Source organism: Zalophus californianus, chromosome 1 (assembly GCF_009762305.2).
Source record: "Zalophus californianus isolate mZalCal1 chromosome 1, mZalCal1.pri.v2, whole genome shotgun sequence".
NCBI lineage: Eukaryota > Metazoa > Chordata > Mammalia > Carnivora > Otariidae > Zalophus > Zalophus californianus.
The window spans coordinates 95,606,217-95,625,034 of NC_045595.1; the positions used below are offsets into that span (position 1 = coordinate 95,606,217).

General features: G+C 43.2%; 1 protein-coding gene and 1 pseudogene across 3 annotated transcripts in view; both read right to left on the bottom strand.

Moving 5' to 3' along the window:
- Positions 1 to 18,818, bottom strand: part of NMNAT3 (nicotinamide nucleotide adenylyltransferase 3) — a 121,183-nt gene that overhangs the window by 61,483 nt on the left and 40,882 nt on the right. For 2 of the 3 annotated variants that reach the window (XM_027584238.2, XM_027584236.2), the window contains exon 2: positions 8,005 to 8,154. In XM_027584238.2, the coding sequence (XP_027440039.1) occupies positions 8,005 to 8,113 (109 nt within the window). In that variant the 5' untranslated portion in view covers positions 8,114 to 8,154. Of the gene's footprint in view, positions 1 to 8,004; positions 8,155 to 9,633; positions 10,088 to 18,818 lie in introns of those variants that run through there. The other variant, XM_027584237.1, reaches the window with a different exon arrangement.
- On the bottom strand, positions 525 to 7,619 carry LOC113917430 (annotated as a pseudogene).

Below are 18,818 nucleotides of genomic sequence, written 5' to 3' on the forward strand. Positions count from 1 at the left end.
TCCCCATACAGATTAAAGTTACTGTCTAGTTTCCTTTCATTTCACTTACAGAACTCCCTGACCATTTCTTGCAAGGTAGGTCTAGGGGTAACAAACTCCTTCACAGCTTTTGTTTATCTGGGAATGTCTTAATTTCTTCCTCACTTTTTTTTCCTGGACTATGATAAAAATTTAATGATTTATAAATCATTTGGCAAAGAGCAAACTGCTCTACAGCGTGCTTACAATGTTTATCATAATGTATCAAAAATGAAGAGCTTCACTTAATTTGTTTGAGTTTGTTAGGACCATGTGCTTAGGTTAAATTAAGTTAATCTGCTCTCTCTCTCTCTTTAAAGATTTTATTTATTTATTTAAGAGAGAGAGACATAGCAGCGAGAGAGGGAACACAAGAAGGGGGAGTGGGAGAGGGAGAAGCAGGCCTCCCACTGAGCCAGGAGCCTGATGCAGGGCTCAATCCCAGGACCCTGGGATCATAACCTGAGCCGAAAGCAGACGCTTAACAACTGAGCCACCCTCTCTTTTTTACAATAACCTCTCATAAATGTCTTTTACAAATAGCAATGCACACATCATATGGGGTGTGTGATAGAAAATTAAGAAGTTGGTTGTATTTTCCACACAAATACTGGTTGTAAAGTATCAATGTTTCAAGTGAGAGTTCCTAGGGAACCAAATTTTTAAAAATCATGTTAAGTTTACTAAGTAGAGAAATTTTTCAGTATTTTACTAACCATTCATCTCCACATTCACATTCTATGTATTTTCTCATGGTCAACAAAACTGATTCGAATGATTTAAGTTATCCCACCATTTAAAGAGGAAAGACTCCACAATAATTTGAAACCATGGAGTTATCTTACTTTCACCACTTCCTGCCTTTACCATAAGTACTTCTAGCTCTTCCTTAGACACATAACAATAGCTCTTAATCCCACTGGGCTCTGGAATCAAAAATACATTCTTCCTCACAAACAAAATGAATCAATTTCATGTTCCCCCCAGATACCATCTGATTGAGCCTTGTGGTGAATTTGTGTTAGATAATTAATTTCTTCTGGAGGAACCTCTTTCATGGGAATTCCTAATTCAGCCTTTAAATGTCTCTGTGCTGCTCTTCTTACTCCAATTGGCATTATTTTCTTCTAGCTCTCCTGTATTACTTAATGGACGACTACAACAAGTATTGGTAAAACAAACTGAAAAGGTAATTTTAGTATTTGAGCATCTGATCTCTGTTATAGCATGAGCTCATTTTCAGTGTTGAATAAGATCATAAAAACTTAATGCAACAATCCTTTCATTCCAGTGACAATTCTTTTTGGTCTCGGCCCCAATTGTATTGTCATTTTCATCAGTAAGGATGCACATCTCTGCCAGGAGTTGAACCTGCTCCTTATAGAGGTTGTCGGTGTCTAGCTCAGTTATTGTTAGGACCCATCTGATCTGTCCCACAATACTCAACCCTCTCCCTGACTTTTGACGGGCAGTTTTGCCAGGTATAGAATTCTTGGTTGTCAAATTTTTTTCTTTTAGCACTGAATATATCAGTCCACTGCCTTTTGGCCTCCATGGTTTCTGATGAGAAATCTGCTGAAAATCTTATTAAGGATCCTTTGTATGTGATGATTTGCTCATTGCTCTCAAGATTCTCTGTTTATCCTTTGGAAGTTTGATTATAGTTGTCTCAGCGTGCATCTCTTTGATTTCTTCTTACTTGGCATTCACTGAGCTTCTTGGATGTTTATATTTACATCTTTCATCAAATTTAAAAGGTTTTCAGCCATTATTTCTTCAAATATTCTCTCTACTCCTTTATTCCTGTTCTCCTTGATTTCCACAATGCCTACGTTGGTGTACTGGATGGTGTCCCATTGGCTTCTTATGCTCTGTTTGGTTTTCTTTAACCTCGTTTCTTTCCCCAGAATTGGTAATTTCCATTATCCTACCTTTAAGTTTGCTGATTCTTTGTTCTGTCTGCTCAAGTCTTTTAATCTTTCTTGTGAATTTTTAATTTCAGTTATTGTCATTTCCAGCTCCAGCTTATCTTTTTAGTCCCTTTTAGGTCTTCTCTGTTGATATTTCCATTTTGTTCATACATGGTTTCTTGACTTTCCTCTACATCTTCCTTCAGTTCTCTGAGCATCTTTAGAAGTCTTTGTCTAGTATATCTGCCCTCAGGTCTCTTTCAAGGACAGTTTCTGTTTTATCTTTTTTCCTTTGAGGGGGCCATACTTTCCTGTTTCTTTGTATGTCTTGTGACGGTTTTGTAGACAACTGGGCATTTGAATCTAATCATGTGGTAACTCTGGAAGTCAGATTCTCTTTCTTCTCCAGGGTTTGTTCTTTTTGTTACTGTTGTTTATTGTTTTGTTTTTTAATGGTTTTAAGTTATCTCCGTGCTGAGGATCAGCCTGAGGTGTAAACTTGGCCTGAGGTGTCATTTCTCAGTCTTTCCCTGGGCATGTGTGGCCATTTTCTAATTTTTTTTCCTGTACATGCAGTTGTTTTTAATGTCTGGCTCCCAAAGGGAAAAAGAAAAATGAGGGGAAAGGGAGAAGGCACTGGCCCCTTAAATCCCCTGGAAAGCTCTAATCTCTTCAACCAGAGGGGGAGAGGCTTGCAACAACTACTAGGGGCTAGGGAAGTACAAGAGATCAGACCACAGATCCCTTATATTTGGGGGACAGGGTCCTATTTGCTAACCTTGGCTCCCACAGGCTGTGTGCAGGCTGCTTCAGGAATATGTGCACAGCTGCCTGCTATGTGGGGGCGGAGGATGGGTAGCTGTTACTGTGCTGAACACTGAAACTGATTGAACTTAGCTGCAATTTACCTGTCCAAGTCCTCCCCTAGAAGTTGCAAGGCTTCAACAGACTCCAGAGTTCCAAAATAGTTACATCAGACAGATTCTGCCAGTGCAATTGCTGTTTAGGTGGGGAAACAGATTGCTGGTGTTTCCTAGTCTGCCATCTTCCCAGAATCCTCTGTGGGATGGCTTTTAAGCTACAAATGAAATTTCTTTAATTGATATTGAGCTATTCAGGTTACTTTTTCTTTTTAAAAAAATCTATTCTTGAATGAGCTTGAATGAGTCAAGGGATTTGTCCATTCTAATTAGATTGTCAAATTTATAGGCATAAAGTTATTTATAATATTCCCTTATCTTTTTCATATCAGAATCTATACTTATATCACCGCTCTCATTCCTGATGATGGTAGTGTGTCTTTCCTCTTTTCCCCCCTTGATAATCTGTCTAGAGGTGTCTCAATTTTGTTGATATTCTCAAAGAAACATAAAAATTGGTTTACTGATTTTCTCTAATACCTTTGTTTTCTATTTCATTGATGTCTGCTCTGATCTTGTTTCCTTCCTTATGCTTGCTTTGCGTTTGCTCCTCTATCCCTAATTTCTTAAGGTAGGAGCTGAAGTCATTGATATGAGACCTTTCTTTCTTTTTTCCCTAAGATGGTATTTAGTGCTATAAAATTCCCCTAAGTACTGCTTTAGTGACATTCCAAAGTTTTTGATACACTGTTTTCATCTCCATTCAGCTCAAAATATTTTCTAGTTTCCATTTGGATTTCTTTTGTGACCCATGGGTTTTTAGAAGTGTGTTATTTCATTTTCATATTTGGGGATCTTCCAGAGATCTTTCTGTTAGTGATTTGTCATTTAATTCTATTGTGGTTGCAGAATGTACTTTGTAGGATTTCAATCCTTTTACTTTTATTGAGATTTCTTTTATGGCCCAGAATATGGTCTATCTTGGTAAATTTCTCTGTGTTCTTGAAAGGAACATGTGTTCTGCTGATGTTTGGTTGAGTGTTCTTTAAATGTCAACTAGGTCGAATTGGTTGATAGTGTTAAGTCTTCTACATCCTTAATTATTTTCTGTGTACTTATTCTATCAATTAGTGAGAATTGAAATATCTGACTGTAATTGCAGATTTATCAATTTTTCTTGCAGTTCTGTGTTATTAAGTAAAAAAAAATTAGGATTATTATTTCCTCTTAAAGAATTGGCTTCTTTATAATTATGAAATGACTTTCTTTATCCCTGGTAATATTCCTTCATCTGAAATCTATTTTCTCTGATATTACTATAGCCATTTCAGTTTTCTTTTAATTAGTGTTAGCATGGAGTAGTTTTTCATTCTTTTACTTTGAACCTATTTGTGTCTTTATATTTTACTGTGTATCTTGTAGGCATCATATAATTGTAGTTGGGTGTTGCTTACTTTATCCAATCTGACGGTGTCTGCCTTTTAGTAGGAGCTGTTAGACTACAACTGATCCTTAGGGGCGCCAACCCCCCTGCAGTTGAAAATCCACGTATAACTTTTGACTTCCCCCAAACTTAACTAATACTCTACTGCTGACCAGAAGCCTTACTGATAACATAAAAAGTTCATTAACACATATATCGTATTATATACCATATTTTTACAACAAAGCAAGCTAGAGAAAAGAAAATGTTATGAAGGAAATCATAAGGAAGAGAAACTACATTTACAGAATTGTACTGTATTCATCAAAAAAAAAATCTGTGTATAAGGGGCCCTGTACAGTTGAAATCTGTGTTGTTCAAGGGTCAACTGTACTTATATTTTATGATTATTGATATGGTTAGATTTAAGTCTGTCATCTTGTTATTTGCTTTCTATTTGCTCCATCTATTCTCCGGTCCCCTTTCCTCTTTTCCTTTCTTCTTTTAAATTAACTGAGTATACTCTGATTCTATTTTATCTTCTTTGTATGCTTATTAGCTGTATCTTTTTTTTTTTAGTGGCTGTATTAGGATTTAATTTATATACATATATAAAATCTTTAACTTGTCACAATCTACCTTTAGGTGATATTATACTACTTCATGTATAAGAATCTTACAATAGTCTTCATACTACTTCATGTATAAGAATCTTACAATAGTCTTCTTCCATTTTTCCCCTTCTTGTCTTTATATTGTCATATGTTTTATGTCTTATATACTTGTCATATATTTTCTACATGTTATAAACCCCACAATATATTCCTATTATTTTTGTTTAAACAGTCAATTATCTTTTAAAGAAGTTTAAATAATAAGAGAAAAACTTATGTAATTGCCCATGTGGTTATCAGTGCCCTTTGTGTAGATCCATATTTCCATTTGGCATCATTTCCTTCTGCCTGAAGGAATGGCTTTAGCATTCTAGTAGTGAAAGTCTGATGGTGAAATCTTTTAGCTTTTGTATAGATGAAAATGTCTTTTTTTTTTTTGGCCTTTGTTTCTGAAAGATATATTTTTGCTAGATATAGAATCCTAGGTTGACAGTTTTTTTCAGTACTTTAAAGATGTTGTTCCACTAAATTCCCTTTTGCTGAATTCAATAATGGGAAATCTGCCATCCTCTTTATTTTTGTTCTTCTGTGGCTGCTTCTAAGATTTTTTTATTATTGGTTTTGAGAAATTTTATTATCATATACCCTGGTGTTGTTTCCTTCACGTTTCTTGTGTTTGGAATTTGTTGAGCTACTTGATAAAATCTGTTTTCATCAAATTTGGAAAGTTTTCAGTTATTTCTTCAAATATTTTTTCCTGTTCTTCCTGTTTTTTCCTTCCAGGATTACAATTACAAGTATATCAAGATTCCTTTAAGTTACCCAACATCTCATTGATTTTCTTTTTAGAATTCCATTTTTTCCCTCTGTATTTCATTTTAGATCATTTCCACTGTTCTATCTTTAAATTCACTAACCTTTTCTTCTGCAACATCTAATCTGTTAATCCTTTCCAGTGTATTTTCTCCCATGAATTGTAGTTTTCATTTCTTAATATTTGTTTTGAGCCCTTTTTATATTTTCCAGGTCTCTACTTCTGAGCATATGGCACATAATTATAGTAACTGTTTTAATGTCGTCTGCTAATTCTAACATCTGTGTGAGTTCTGTTTCAGTTTCAATCGATTGATTTTTCTCATTATGGGTATGAGTACAGACTTTAAATTTTTTGCCACAGAACACCAAATTGCCCTCCAGAAATGTTTCATCATTTATCCGATCACTACCAATAAATGAGAGTGTCTGTTTCCTTCCCTATCCTGTCACCACCAAACTTTGTCAGTCTTTAATCTCTGCCAATTGCACAGGCTAAAGCTATCTGCTACTATAACAGGTATTTATTGAGCACTGGCTTCAAACCTGGTGATGGATGGTGGCAATTCTGTGTTCAAGCAGCTGCAGTAGCTGCCCTCATGATGTTTATAACCTTGTGGTGTTGACCATGTTTTTATTTATATTTTCACTGATTATCAGTGACATTGAGCATCTTTTTTTTTTTTAAAGATTTTACTTATTGACAGAGAGAGAAACAGAGGGAACACAAGCAGGGGGAGTGAGACAGGGGGAGAAGCAGGCTTCCCGCCAAGCAGAGAGCCCGATTCAATGTAGGCACCCCTACATTGAGAATCTTTTCCCGAGTTTATTGGTCACTTATATTTCTCCTTTGGTATACTGCTACTAATGTTCACTGGATTGTTTGGATTTCTCATTCCTTTGTAAAAGCTATATATTTATTAAGGATAGATACCCACTTTCACCTTTTTTTTTAAGACTTATTTGAGAGAGCATGCGTAGAAGTAGGGGAGAAGCAGAGGGAGAGAGAGAATCCCAAGCAGACTTACCACCACTAAGCGTAGAGCCCTATGTGGGGCTTGATCCCACAACCCATGAGAACATGACCTGAGCCTAAATCAAGGGTCAGATGCTTAACCGACTGAGCCACCCAGGCCCCCTCACTTTCATCTTTCAAATAAAAAAAGTTTGTGGTACAAAGACATTTCCTTTAAAATAAACTAACATTTGTACATAATTTCTTCAAAGAAATTATTTGCATGTTACTCAAATACTCTTTCTCTACATTAAAAATAAATAGGGGGGCGCCTGGGTGGCTCAGCTGGTTAGGCGACTGCCTTCGGCTCAGGTCATGATCCTGGAGTCCCTGGACTGAGTCCCGCATCGGGCTCCCTGCTCGGCGGGGAGTCTGCTTCACCCTGACCCTCCCCTCTCTCATGTGCTAGCTCTCTCTCTCATTCTCTCTCTCTCAAATAAATGAATAAAATCTTTAAAGAATAAATAAATAATGCACAAACAATGAATCATGGAACACTACATCAAAAATTAATGATGTAATATATGGTGATTAACATAACAATAAAAAAAATAAAAAATAAATAAATAGGAATTGGTTCTGGTTTAAAAACAATGCCCTTAAAGGCAAATATTTTTGAATACAAAAATATGAAATACATATATGAATACTTAAGGTATACATAAATAAATACTTTCATATATATCTGACATCAACATATAAATGACTTATTCTTTAGAAATAATTATGCAGATTCCAAATGCCGTTTTAATAATGAAAGAGAAAGTCAAAGAGATGGAATGTTTCCAGATTAAATATTCCCAGCTGATTAAATATTTCTGGCAAAGCCACGCAATCTGTACTGGAAATGCCCTATATGCAAGATTGTTAATTTGTAATTGTCTAAGATCTAGTCAAAGGAGAAAATGTCCAAATTCCCATTATAGCATGTTCACTTACCCACTGAAGAGCAGCAAGAACTGTCATGCACACGCACAAGAGTAACAAGGCACATGCTACCTATTCATCTGGCTGTGCAGGTAAATGATTCCTGCGAGCATTGGGAAGAATGCCCTGAGACACAGTTTCTAGAAAGTGCCCAGGGTCTTTTAACCTTCATGGGCAACATGTGGCAGGGGATGGTGGAGCCTGAGAAATCTTTGACTTTATGGCCAGGGATAGGACTTGTCCACATGTCACAGGGCTAAGGGGCGTTAGCTCTCCGAATATGATGGAGGAATGCATGCCACCAGTTACACTGTGAATTTGTAAACTGAGCAGTTTTAATAATGGTGATGATAACAACAGCCAGCAGAACCCCACGAGGCCCAATCCATCCATCTGTCCATTGCACCTGGCACCCCTGACTGACCTGTTTGATGTAGGTGGTCTCTGGCCACCTCAAACAAGCGCAGGTGCATGTTGGTGATGGGATTGAAGGAGCCACAGGCCAGGAGCACCACTGGGATTCGGCTCTTCATCTTGTCAGGCACATCCACACCCGCGGCAGTGGCCACCCTGCCTGCATGGGGACAAAAACTGATGTTAGAGAGTTGGCACAAGACAAAACAGTCCAGATCAGCGTCCCTAAAGCATACAGAGGCTATTACTTCTCATTTGTAAGGTGACTGAGGGTGCAGTAATAACATTTATGGAGGGTTTACCATCAGCCAGAACCAGTGCTCAACACTATGTCACAGTATCCCCCTTGTCTCCTCAAATCCTTTCCACAACCCTGAGTGGTCACCTATCCAGCTCAGGGACCTCAGAAGCTGCACAACTGGAACCCAGAGAGCCTGATTCAGAGCCCATGTTCTTCTTGTAAGCTTTATACCCTCCCTGGGCTCTGATGGGTCACCTTGGAATCAAAAGGGCGTTAAGACCCCTATATGTCATCTCTTATAGTCCAAGTGAAACTCATTAGGTCCCAGAGTGGACCGGTACTTTTTAAAAAACTTATTTAAAAAATACTTTCAGATTTGCAAGTAGAGTTGCAAAATTTGAACAAAGAATTCCTATACCCACATTCCCCAAATGTTAACATCTTACCACATTTGCTTTAACACTCATTCTCTCTTTCTCTACACAACACACACAGGTTTGTACCTCTATTTTTTTTTTCTAAAATGTTTAAGGGTAAGTTGTAGAGGTAATACCTCTTTACCTCTAAATACTTCAGTATGTTTCTAAGAACAAAGGCATTTTCTTGTATAACTGCACAGCAATGATTAAAATCAGGAAATTAAAATTGCTACAGGATGAGTAATCTACAGATCTTTTCTCTCTTTTTTAAAGATTTTATTTATTTATTTGACAGAGAGACAATGAGAGAGGGAACACAAGCAGGGGGAGAGGGAGAGGGAGAAGAAGGCTTCCTGTGGAGCAGGGAGCCCGATGCGGGGCTCGATCCCAGGACCCTGGGATCATGACCTGAGCCGAAGGCAGACGCTTAACAACTGAGCCACCCAGGCGCCCCAGATCTTTTCTGCTTTTACCTCTTGTCCTTTATTTAGGCCTGAAGCATTTTGAGGGTTCCGCCCACCCTCCTATCTCCACCATCTGGGGATTTCAGGGCCAGGGTGAGGTTAAAGGAAAGCACAACACAGCCTGGGCTCCAGGGCACACTGGCAGACATGGCTCTCCTGCCTCCAAGATGCTGCCTCCTGGAGTGTCCAGCTCCACTGGAGTTAGGCTTTGGTTTGACTACTAGTTTTACCTCTCACTGGCTGTGTGACATAGGGCAAATCACAGTTCCTCTCTGAGCTGCAGTTTCCTCATATGCAAGATGGGGATAATATTACTTCCTCTTACTGGGTTGTTGAGAGGCTAAATGAGCTATATATGAGCAGTCTGGTGTACAAGAAGCATTTAATGAATTGCTGTGGCTGTGATGATGATCATGCCAGTAATGAAATGTGTGCTGCAGCTGCTGACCAGGACAAGGGGGGAGGAGGAGGAGAGAGGAGGTGGTTCCCAGTGATCCTCACCTCCTAGTACTCACCTGCAGTCCCTCCACCTGAGGGCTGGGCCTAGTAACTTGCTTCTACTAAACAGAATACAGCAAAAGAGTGGGATTTCACTTCAGAGAGGTTACAAAAAGTCTCTGGCTTCCCTCTTGCTCTCTCGCTTTCTCACTCTGATGAAGCCAGCTGTCCTGTTGTGAGATGCCTCGTGAGGAGACCTCTGATGCCAAGAGCCCGTGAGGAATTAAATCCTGTCAGCAAGCACGTTAGTGAATGTGGAAGTGGGTCATTCCCCAGTCAAGTCTTCAGATAAGACTGCAGGCCCGTGAACATCTTGACTGCAGCCTTGTGAGAGACTCTAAGCCAGAAGACCCACTTAAGCTACTTCTATATTCCCGCCCCACCTGCTAAATTTTGGGTTAATTTGTTAAGTAGCAAGAGGTAACTAATACAGTGACCAACAGGAAAAATGCATTTACTGCCTTCCTTTTGTTCTTGCTATGGTGGCTTTGGCTGTAATTCTGCAGTTGCCAGGGTAACATGGAGAGTTCTTGGTCACTGGAACCTGGAACTCTCTTTGTATCTAAGGAAACTATTGTAATCTGGCCTTTGTTGTCTGCTTCTCCAGATCCAATGCAGCTGCCTACTTACAGACTTTTTGTCATGCAAGAAACAAACACCCTCTATTTGTTGAGCCACTGAAGTTAGGCCGCTGGGACTTGTACCCAATTGCTGCAAATGCTGGGACTTACATCAAACCACTGCCTGCCTCAAACTTTAGCAACATTGGAGTTCTTGTCTGTGGCTTCTTTGTGAGCCCCTCATGGCTTCTGGCTTCAAGCTTTTGTATATGTTATTTCAGGTTCCTCCAACACCCCCGGCATGCCCCAATCTGTTAAGAAGCATTTAATGAATGCTTCTTCAGCATTTAATGAATGTTAACTCAGGTGATCACATTATTTGTGACTTCAATCACCATTTCTTGACTGAATCAGTTAGGGATGCCTTTGGCTACAAGTCCCAGAAGCCTAAAACTTTAGTGGCTTAAACACACAGAGGTTATTTGTTTCTCGCATGACAAGAAGTCTAAGGAGGCAGTTGGTAGGTCCCTGGCTCAACAAGGACCTGCAAATCTCTCAGCTTTTCCCTCATGGTCACAAGATTGCTGCTGTGGCTACAGCCATCATGAATATGATCAGGGCAAGAAGGAGCAAATCGCTACACTAGACTGGTTGTCCCTCTTAAAAATAGAAGAGCTTTTTCAGAACCACCCTGTAGATTTTGCTTCTTATTGGCCAGAACTAGATCACATGGCCCCTCTAGCTGCCAGAGAGGCTGGAAAAGCAAGTATTTAGCTGTACAGCCTCCCCAGTGGGAAGCAGCAAGAAAAAGGGAGTTGGAAATAGGATTAGTGAATGCACAGCATCTGCCACAGAGTTGGGGATACAACTGCCACATAGCTGGCTGCCGGGCTGGCTTTTCTGACAGCTAGCTGGGGTCAGCTGATCTATGACCTACCTTCAGTAAAGCATAGACAACATTCTATTGGAAAAACCTGTTCTTGTGCCTTTCCCACCCACCAGACGATAAGCCCATTAAGGACAGGAGTGGTGTTTCCTTCATCTCTGGCTCCCAGGTTTAAGCACAGGGCCTGGCCCGAGTGGGGCTCAGTGAAGATTGAAAAGGGTGGCAGCTAGCTGCAGAGGGGACCTGTGTCCTGGCAGGGGGGAGGCCTAATGCACTTCCTAAGGTCGAGAAGTTGTTCTGGATGTATTCCGAGGTATAGCATGCAGATTAAAAAAAAAAAACTCTCAACCTAGGTGGGCTACGGTTTCTTCAAGCTTCCTTTAAGGCAGCAGGCATACCCCCGACTGCGAGAGAAGAAAGTGGTCTGCAAGCTACTGCTGCTAGCTTCTTCCCAGGGAGGCTGGATGGTTTAATGAGATATTATCTGCAGAGTGTGCTTAGCTACTCACAAGAGCAGCCTTGTGATGAGTGTATCTGAAGAGTCCGGCTGTTGTTTGCAACTATTAAGAAGCCTTTCAAAGTTCTATTTCGTTTTGACAAAATACAATTTTTTTTAAGAGCCATTAAGACATGTAACTGCAGCATCTCAGGTAACCTGGGGTTTTGATTCTTTTTTTCTAAAGTTCCCCAGAAACTGTAAATTAGATCTTTGTTTGAATGGTGGCATCAAGAGCAATGAAGGGTGATGTCGGGGAGAAGCATAACTGACATTTAATGTGTCTGTCTTTTCGTTCCTTGCCAGGAGCCCACTGAGCCTGTCGCGGCCGCAGCTGGGACGGGAAGAGGCAGTGAGTGCCCGTTCCCAGGCTCAGGAGTGAGGCCGGTGCTCCTGCCTCACTTTTATACCCTAACTTGCCTCAACTAAACACCTCCCCCGGCAAGCCCAAACCCAGAGAAAGACAGTGACAGCCGTAGAATGGACTCACTCCGGGGGCCACCGTGTGAACAAACCAGGCTCTGATTTGAGTGCAGGTCTCATCAGACACGAGGGCAGATGCATGCCATAGAAGTGACTCATCTGCCCTGCCATCTAGTCCTATCTAGTGAGACGAAGCAAGTGCGGGAGACTTTGGCTGTCGGGAAAGGCTTCTCTCATCAACAAGCATTTAATGGGGGGCCACAGAGCAATAATTGCTGCTGAAGGACTTAACAAGCTGAGAAGGAGGCATACGTGACCTTCTTGGAATTTCTCATTAAACTGGAGAGACAAGGCGAACAGATTCCACCTGGGGCCCCGGCCCCCTCTCCAGATATATACCGCCTCCCGCTTCACAGCCACCCCGACAGCACGTCACCCTGCTCTTCAAAAGGCAACGCGCTGCTTCCCTTCTCCCGGCTTTCGCAAATGCTGTTCCAGCTACCTGAAACACCCTCCTCACCCCCGCCTTCAAGGTTTTCTCCTTGGTGTTTACCCAATGCCCCCCTCCCCCACTGAGCTCCATGTACCCAGGACCCATTTTATCACTTTCTACTTCAGCCGCCACAGAGCTGCCACTGCTTCGCTCCCATGATGCTCTTCCCCAAGCAGAAGGTGAACTCCTACGGGGTGGTTTCTCATTCAGGCCAGTGCCCTCAGCTCCTGCACTGTGCTGAGCACACAGGTGCTCAGGAAATGTGGAGAACGAATGAGAGAATGAGTGACGGTCTACAGCCGAGCATTGTCCTTTCCAGACGGCTACCTCATCTCTTCGGTTCTGTCCCAGTCATGGACTGCACCTTCCACAGATATAAACTGACCTTTCTGGCTTCCAAGAGGCACTTCAGACTGAAATCAAACAAGAAATTCCTGCCCTGGTGCGCCATCATCCGTGGCAGGATGCCATCAGCAGGGAAATACCGACTTCCTACACACTGACGCCGAGGGCATCCCTCTGCTCTGGAGAGCTGCCTGCTCTGACAGGCAGAGGCTCTGCAGATGCGAAAAAATTCGGGATCCTGACATGGGGAGGTTAGCCTGGATTATCCAGGTGGACCCAGTTTTATCGTGAGGGTCCAGGAGAGAAGATGCCACGCTGCCGACTTTGACAGAGGACGGGGCCGTGAACCAAGCGGGGCAAGTGGCCTCCAGGAGCTGGAAGTGGCAAGAGGAAACAGATTCTCTCCTAGAGCCTTCAGAGGGAATGCGGCCCTGCTGACACCTTGGTTTCAGACTTCTAACTTCTAGAACGGTAAGAAAATAAAACTGTGTTGTTTTCAACTAGTAGTTCATGGCAATTTGTCCTAGCAGCCATAGGAAACAAATACACTCACCTATGTGGGGGCAGGCTCTCTACAATGGCCTCAAGCCAGGGCAGGGAAGGTGAAGGAACTGAGCCAGTGACGAGGGTACTGAAGGGTGTGCTGGGCAGAGGGAGCAGCGTGGCAAAGGCCCAGAAACCACCACTAGGGTGGGTGATGGGCTAAAAGCACATCGATGTGCTGTGTGTGGGTGACTCAGGATCCAGGCTGCAGAGGGTGTAAGGATCCTGCAGGCCCCTAGGGGGTCTCCGGAGACTTGCTTTTATTCCACGGGCAATGAGGAACCTCTGAAGGATTTTACACGGGGGTGTAACTTACTCATATTTCTGTTTCAGAAATAGCACCCAAGGTGGCTACTGCCAGGACCCCACTGGCTGGGGAAGGGCAGGCATTTCCCCAACTTCCCCGAGGATGGCCTTTCCTGCTGCCTACATTTCACTTCAATCACCGGGTAATGTGATGCTGGCCAATGCCCCGCATGCACCAGATTCTAACTAAGTGTGCACCCTTCGGCCCATTTGTCACAGGCCGTCACAGAGACACAGAAAGGAAAGGCGAGCCAGGAAGGTTAAGTGCCGTCACTGCAGATGCAATGTGCTAATGCTCATCGCTTGGGAGGCAGTCAATTTACCTTTCCCTGCGGTGAGCACCTCTAACAGGACCTGGCCCGGGAAAGTGGCTGAACACATCCCTGTTTATTATAGACATAAAGCAGATGGCTTCAGGCAGAATGGAAATGGATTCTCCAAACATCTTTCACTACACAGACCTCTTGACCGGACTCCTCATCTTAAAGAAAACAAGAGATGCGGTTTGTATTTCTGGGGTTGATGAGCACATTTTTCAGGACCTAGGGAAATCATTTCCATCTGCACGAGTATGTCAACTTCTCCAGGGCAATCAACCTTCACGCGAACTCTGGGCACTTTTTCTTTTCAACTTTGTTGGATTCACCCGCTGTTGCTATGGGCACACGGTGCTGCTAGGAACAAAAGCAGAGCGAGCCTTCTTTGTCAGGATCCTCTGCCAGCCACCTCTCCACGGAAACAAACATGCCAATTAAGCACTCGTCCTAATTATGAGACTCCCAGGAAAGCAGGCAGCCTGGCTCTTCAGTTTTGCAAACTTTCAAAAGATTTGAAGGAGGCACGAGGAGGGGAATGAGGTCCCTTGCAGCCCCACGCTCAGGAGTTGGGACGCATTCCAACTGGTGTGGGAAAGTGCAAGGGAGTCACAGCTCCTGGGTTTGCTGAGGGCAAGGCTAGGCATTGTGGTCCTACTTTACACACATCAGTGCTGATTCTTTAAAGCTGCCTGGAAGGAAAGGGTCTGTGCCTGCATTCTGGTCAAGAGCCCAGTCAACTTCTCTGAGCCTCAGTGAGCCACATGGAAGATGGAGATACATCACAGACCTCCTAAGGCTGTCATGAGCGTTACCAGAGTTGACCCACCTAGCACGGTACTTGGCCCATAGGGGGTTCTCCAGAAATATTAGCTCCTCTTTCCTTTCATTATGCTTAAAGCAGAACTCACCATCCCCACCTCCACCTGCTTGTTCACTGTTTTTGCAGTCCCCCATGATCAAAACCTGACAGCCCTTAGGGCCACTTCAGCACCCACCTGCCTGTTAGGCATCTCCTTTGCAGACCAGCCTGGCCTGGGAGATGTTCCCACAGAAGGGCACTCCCAAGGGAAGGCCACACCCACACACCACCGCTCTAGTCTTCCACCTCACTCCAACTATAACAACTCGGCTCTGAGCATCACTTGTCCCTGGAGTTAAGTCTTGATCGCGAGAAACAGGTAGTGTAATGTCATGCTGGTAGAAATAACAACTGATGCCGAATAAATATGCTCCAGATCACAGCTGACTTGCCACCGTGGAACAAAGAAGGTAGAAGAGGCGGGGGAGACGGTGAGAAGTGCCTGGCGTCTCCTGTGAGGAGTGCCAAGTAGCAGATAATTAAAATCACAACCTACCAGCAACTGTGCTAATGACTTAGTGGTACAGGGCTAAAGAAAACCTGGCCCCTGTGCTCCAGAAGGTTAAAGTCTGGCAGGAAGAACAAACCACTAGGACCTCAGGTGGGAGAGAGTGCCGGGAACCTCCCAATATCCATTTCTGCCTTTCTCTGTAGTAACAGAGTCTCTTGTCTTTTCGCTGGCAGGTTACTACATTCCCCAGTCTCTGCAGCAGGGGAAGGCCATCCACGTGCCTAAGGTCTGGCCAAAGATCTATGAACAGAAGTGCTGGCGATACTTCCAGAACCTTCTTGAAATGGGAAAGGCCTGCCCTTCTCTTCTGCACTCCTGCTGTCTAGAATGTGATGGCTGGAGTATGGTAGCTATACTGGACCAACTCCCAGTTTTACAGAGAATAAGCCAAGAAAAAGCCAGGATCTTAATGACCCTGAAACTGCCATATCAGCCCCAGACTGCCTATCTTCAGGCTTCTTTTTCCTGGGGGAGAAATAATCTAAGTCACCATTGTTTTCTATTTTTCTGTTATATGCAGTTAAACCTAATTCTAACTGATATACTGATACCTAATGAATGTTTATTGAACTAGTATATAAAGAAATGAAAAAGTGTGTAAACTTTTACAAGTTTCTACTGCCCCAGTTAAACCTATTTTATACGCAGAAACTCAAATGGATACTGTTTGAAAGGGAAAATACACCTAAGGGAAAAAAAAATCTATCATAACTTAATTTTTTATATGAATTTTTCATGGGAGGAAAAATCCTTACTCAGGACTCTAGAAGGCTGAAATGTGTGGCAGTGAATCTGCTTTTCTGTAGATCACAACAACCAGACTCTGTCCTATCTCCTTCCCCCCCAAAACGGATTCATTATGGTGTGCTGTGGCACTCGGCTTTGAGTGGGCATTTGCCATATGGCTTGGCAGTTTAATGGTTTTCTGATACTTGACAAAAACAAAGTACAATCATTTTGCAAGGAGTTTGCGTTCCTAGATGGGTCTTTTCCAAATAACAGCTGTGCCTCAAAATTGAGTTACTCAAATTGCAATTTGTGGACACAATACTCAAACATTTACAAGTGAGCAAAACCTCAAATCACTTGGGCTATTTCCAGACTTCAGAGTTTATGAAGTTTTTAGCCATGTTATGAGTGTGCAGCTGTCAACAAACTCAAGCCAAAGTCTCCAAACCACCAGACCTGGCAGGCAGGAGAGATGTCCTACTTAGCAGCAGGACATGTGCAGCCGACCGCAAACCCTCCGGAGAGAAAGAACACAAGGGAAGTAAGCCTCACGCTAAAGCCCGCAGACCAAATCCCTATGCCTCTCTCTCTCCGCCCTACCACACTGTACAGATGACACCAAATCTACAGCTTGAGCCCAGGGATGTCCACCTGGCATTGGCTTGGTAACAAGCCACATAAACATGGATTGAAAGCCAACTAGCAAGACTTCCGAACTGAGTGACCTTGAGTTTTATCAGTCGGGATAGTCCAGATGAGGTACATTACAATCCCCAAATCTCAAGAGCTTAAAACAATAAAGGTTTGTTTCATGTTCCTATTACATGTGCATTCCATGCTGGTTGGGGCTCTGTTCTGTATCATGTTTTTCCCTCAATCCAGGACTCAAGCCGATGGAGCAGTCACTACCTGGAAGATGGCCAGTCTGTACCAGAGGGGAAAAAAGGGGCTCTAGAAGGTCCCTCACCAGCAACTGTATTGTATGGTTGGCTCACACGGGCACGTGTCACTTCCAACTACCCCACCCAACTTCAGTGAGTTAGAAAATACAATCGACTCTAGCTCTCCACCTTCAGGACACAGAAATATTTGGTGAACAGCCTTGTGTCTACTATGGTAAATCAACCACTCGAGCCTCAGTGACCCATCTGGAAAATGGAGGTAACTACACCTCCTCAGATTGTTATAAAGGTCAATCAGAATGGACCCATGCAGAGTACGTAGCACAGTGCCTGGCCCACAGGAGGTTCTCCAGAAATACCAGCTCTTTTCCTTGCCTTCAAAACAGAAATCTCAGTCTCCCACACCTTCTTCCGGCTGCCCAAACCCCTTGTCTTAAAAAGATTCCCCTGTTTTTCTAGTCCCTTTCAATCAAAACATGCCAGTTAGCTATGACATCTCTTCATCCTTCATTATGTCCTCCCAATACAACGAACCTCCAAGTACGGCCAATATTCCCCACATGAGGTCTTCACTTTCCATCACTACTGAGACCCATCCTACTACCGGATTTTATTACCTTCTGGTATAAGTTAGGATTTTTAAAAAATTGCAGACAAGAGAAACGAGCTCTGGTCATCCTAGTTCCCCTCCCCACTAAAGGTACAGCAGTACAGGAGCATGGAATCATGGGAAGGCCACCATTATGCCATCACATAAAGTAAAGGAAGAGCTGAACATGAGGTCTCAGGGTGGACAAGGGACAGGGCAGTGCCACAGTCTCAGCCTGGACAGAGTCCCATGGTACAGACATGGTCAGTGGGGCTCACACCAATGCACAATGTTGTTCCAAGAGAGGGGCTGCTGACGTGGGCTGGACAGACCCTATCATCCCACCCCCACTGATAGCTTCCACACTTGGTGAGAGAAACTCTGGAACCCTCTCCCTCCCACCACTTCGGCCCCAATCCAATCTCTTCTCGATATGCTAAACAGATGAACAGCCCTAAAGTTTGGGTTAAGTCACTGAAACTACTGCGATAAACTACTCAGTGTCTACCACGCACCAAGCACTGTTTAAAACCTGGGCCTTTATGCCAAGCCAGTGATAAAATCTTCAGCAATCTGTTCTCCACTGGCATTGAGTTGCTCAGCCATGCCTTTCATCTGGCATTAGAACTTTGGAGATTTTAGCCCCACTCCGCCTCTCCTAATTGTCTCCCGACCTCCCGCTCTATTCCCTACATATGCTCCGTGTCCTCCCCAAGCTAAGACCACTTGCTGTTCTAGACGGGTCTTCTGAGTGGTCCTGCTTCTTGGGCTTCTGTTTATGCCACTTCCTAGAGCCAGGTGGTCTCTTTCATGTCAGCTGTTCCACATAGCTTCCCCCGGTAGCCCACCGAGAAGTCACTGTTCCATCCTCTGACCTCTTAAAGGTGACACTCTGTACTATTGAGTCCCTACTCTTTTCTTGCCTCACAGATTATAAATCCCTGAGGGCAGGGATCCCACGGGGTCTAATGCAGAGTGGAATGCAAATAAGGACTATTCACCTTACTCGCTGGGGGACAAGGTAAAAGTGAAAAGTAGATCAAAATGAGAGCCAGAAAGCACTGGTCACCCCCTGGCATGGTCTAGGCCAAAACACCTCCATTCTTGCTTCCAATGCCCAACACTTCCTGGCTTTTCCTGATGCAAATTTCTATCTCCCAATCTGGGGCGTCAGCTCTCTTCTAGACTTGAATTTTGCTCTCAACTCATCAATTCTGTCTGCTGTCTTCACTGGGCTGCACCC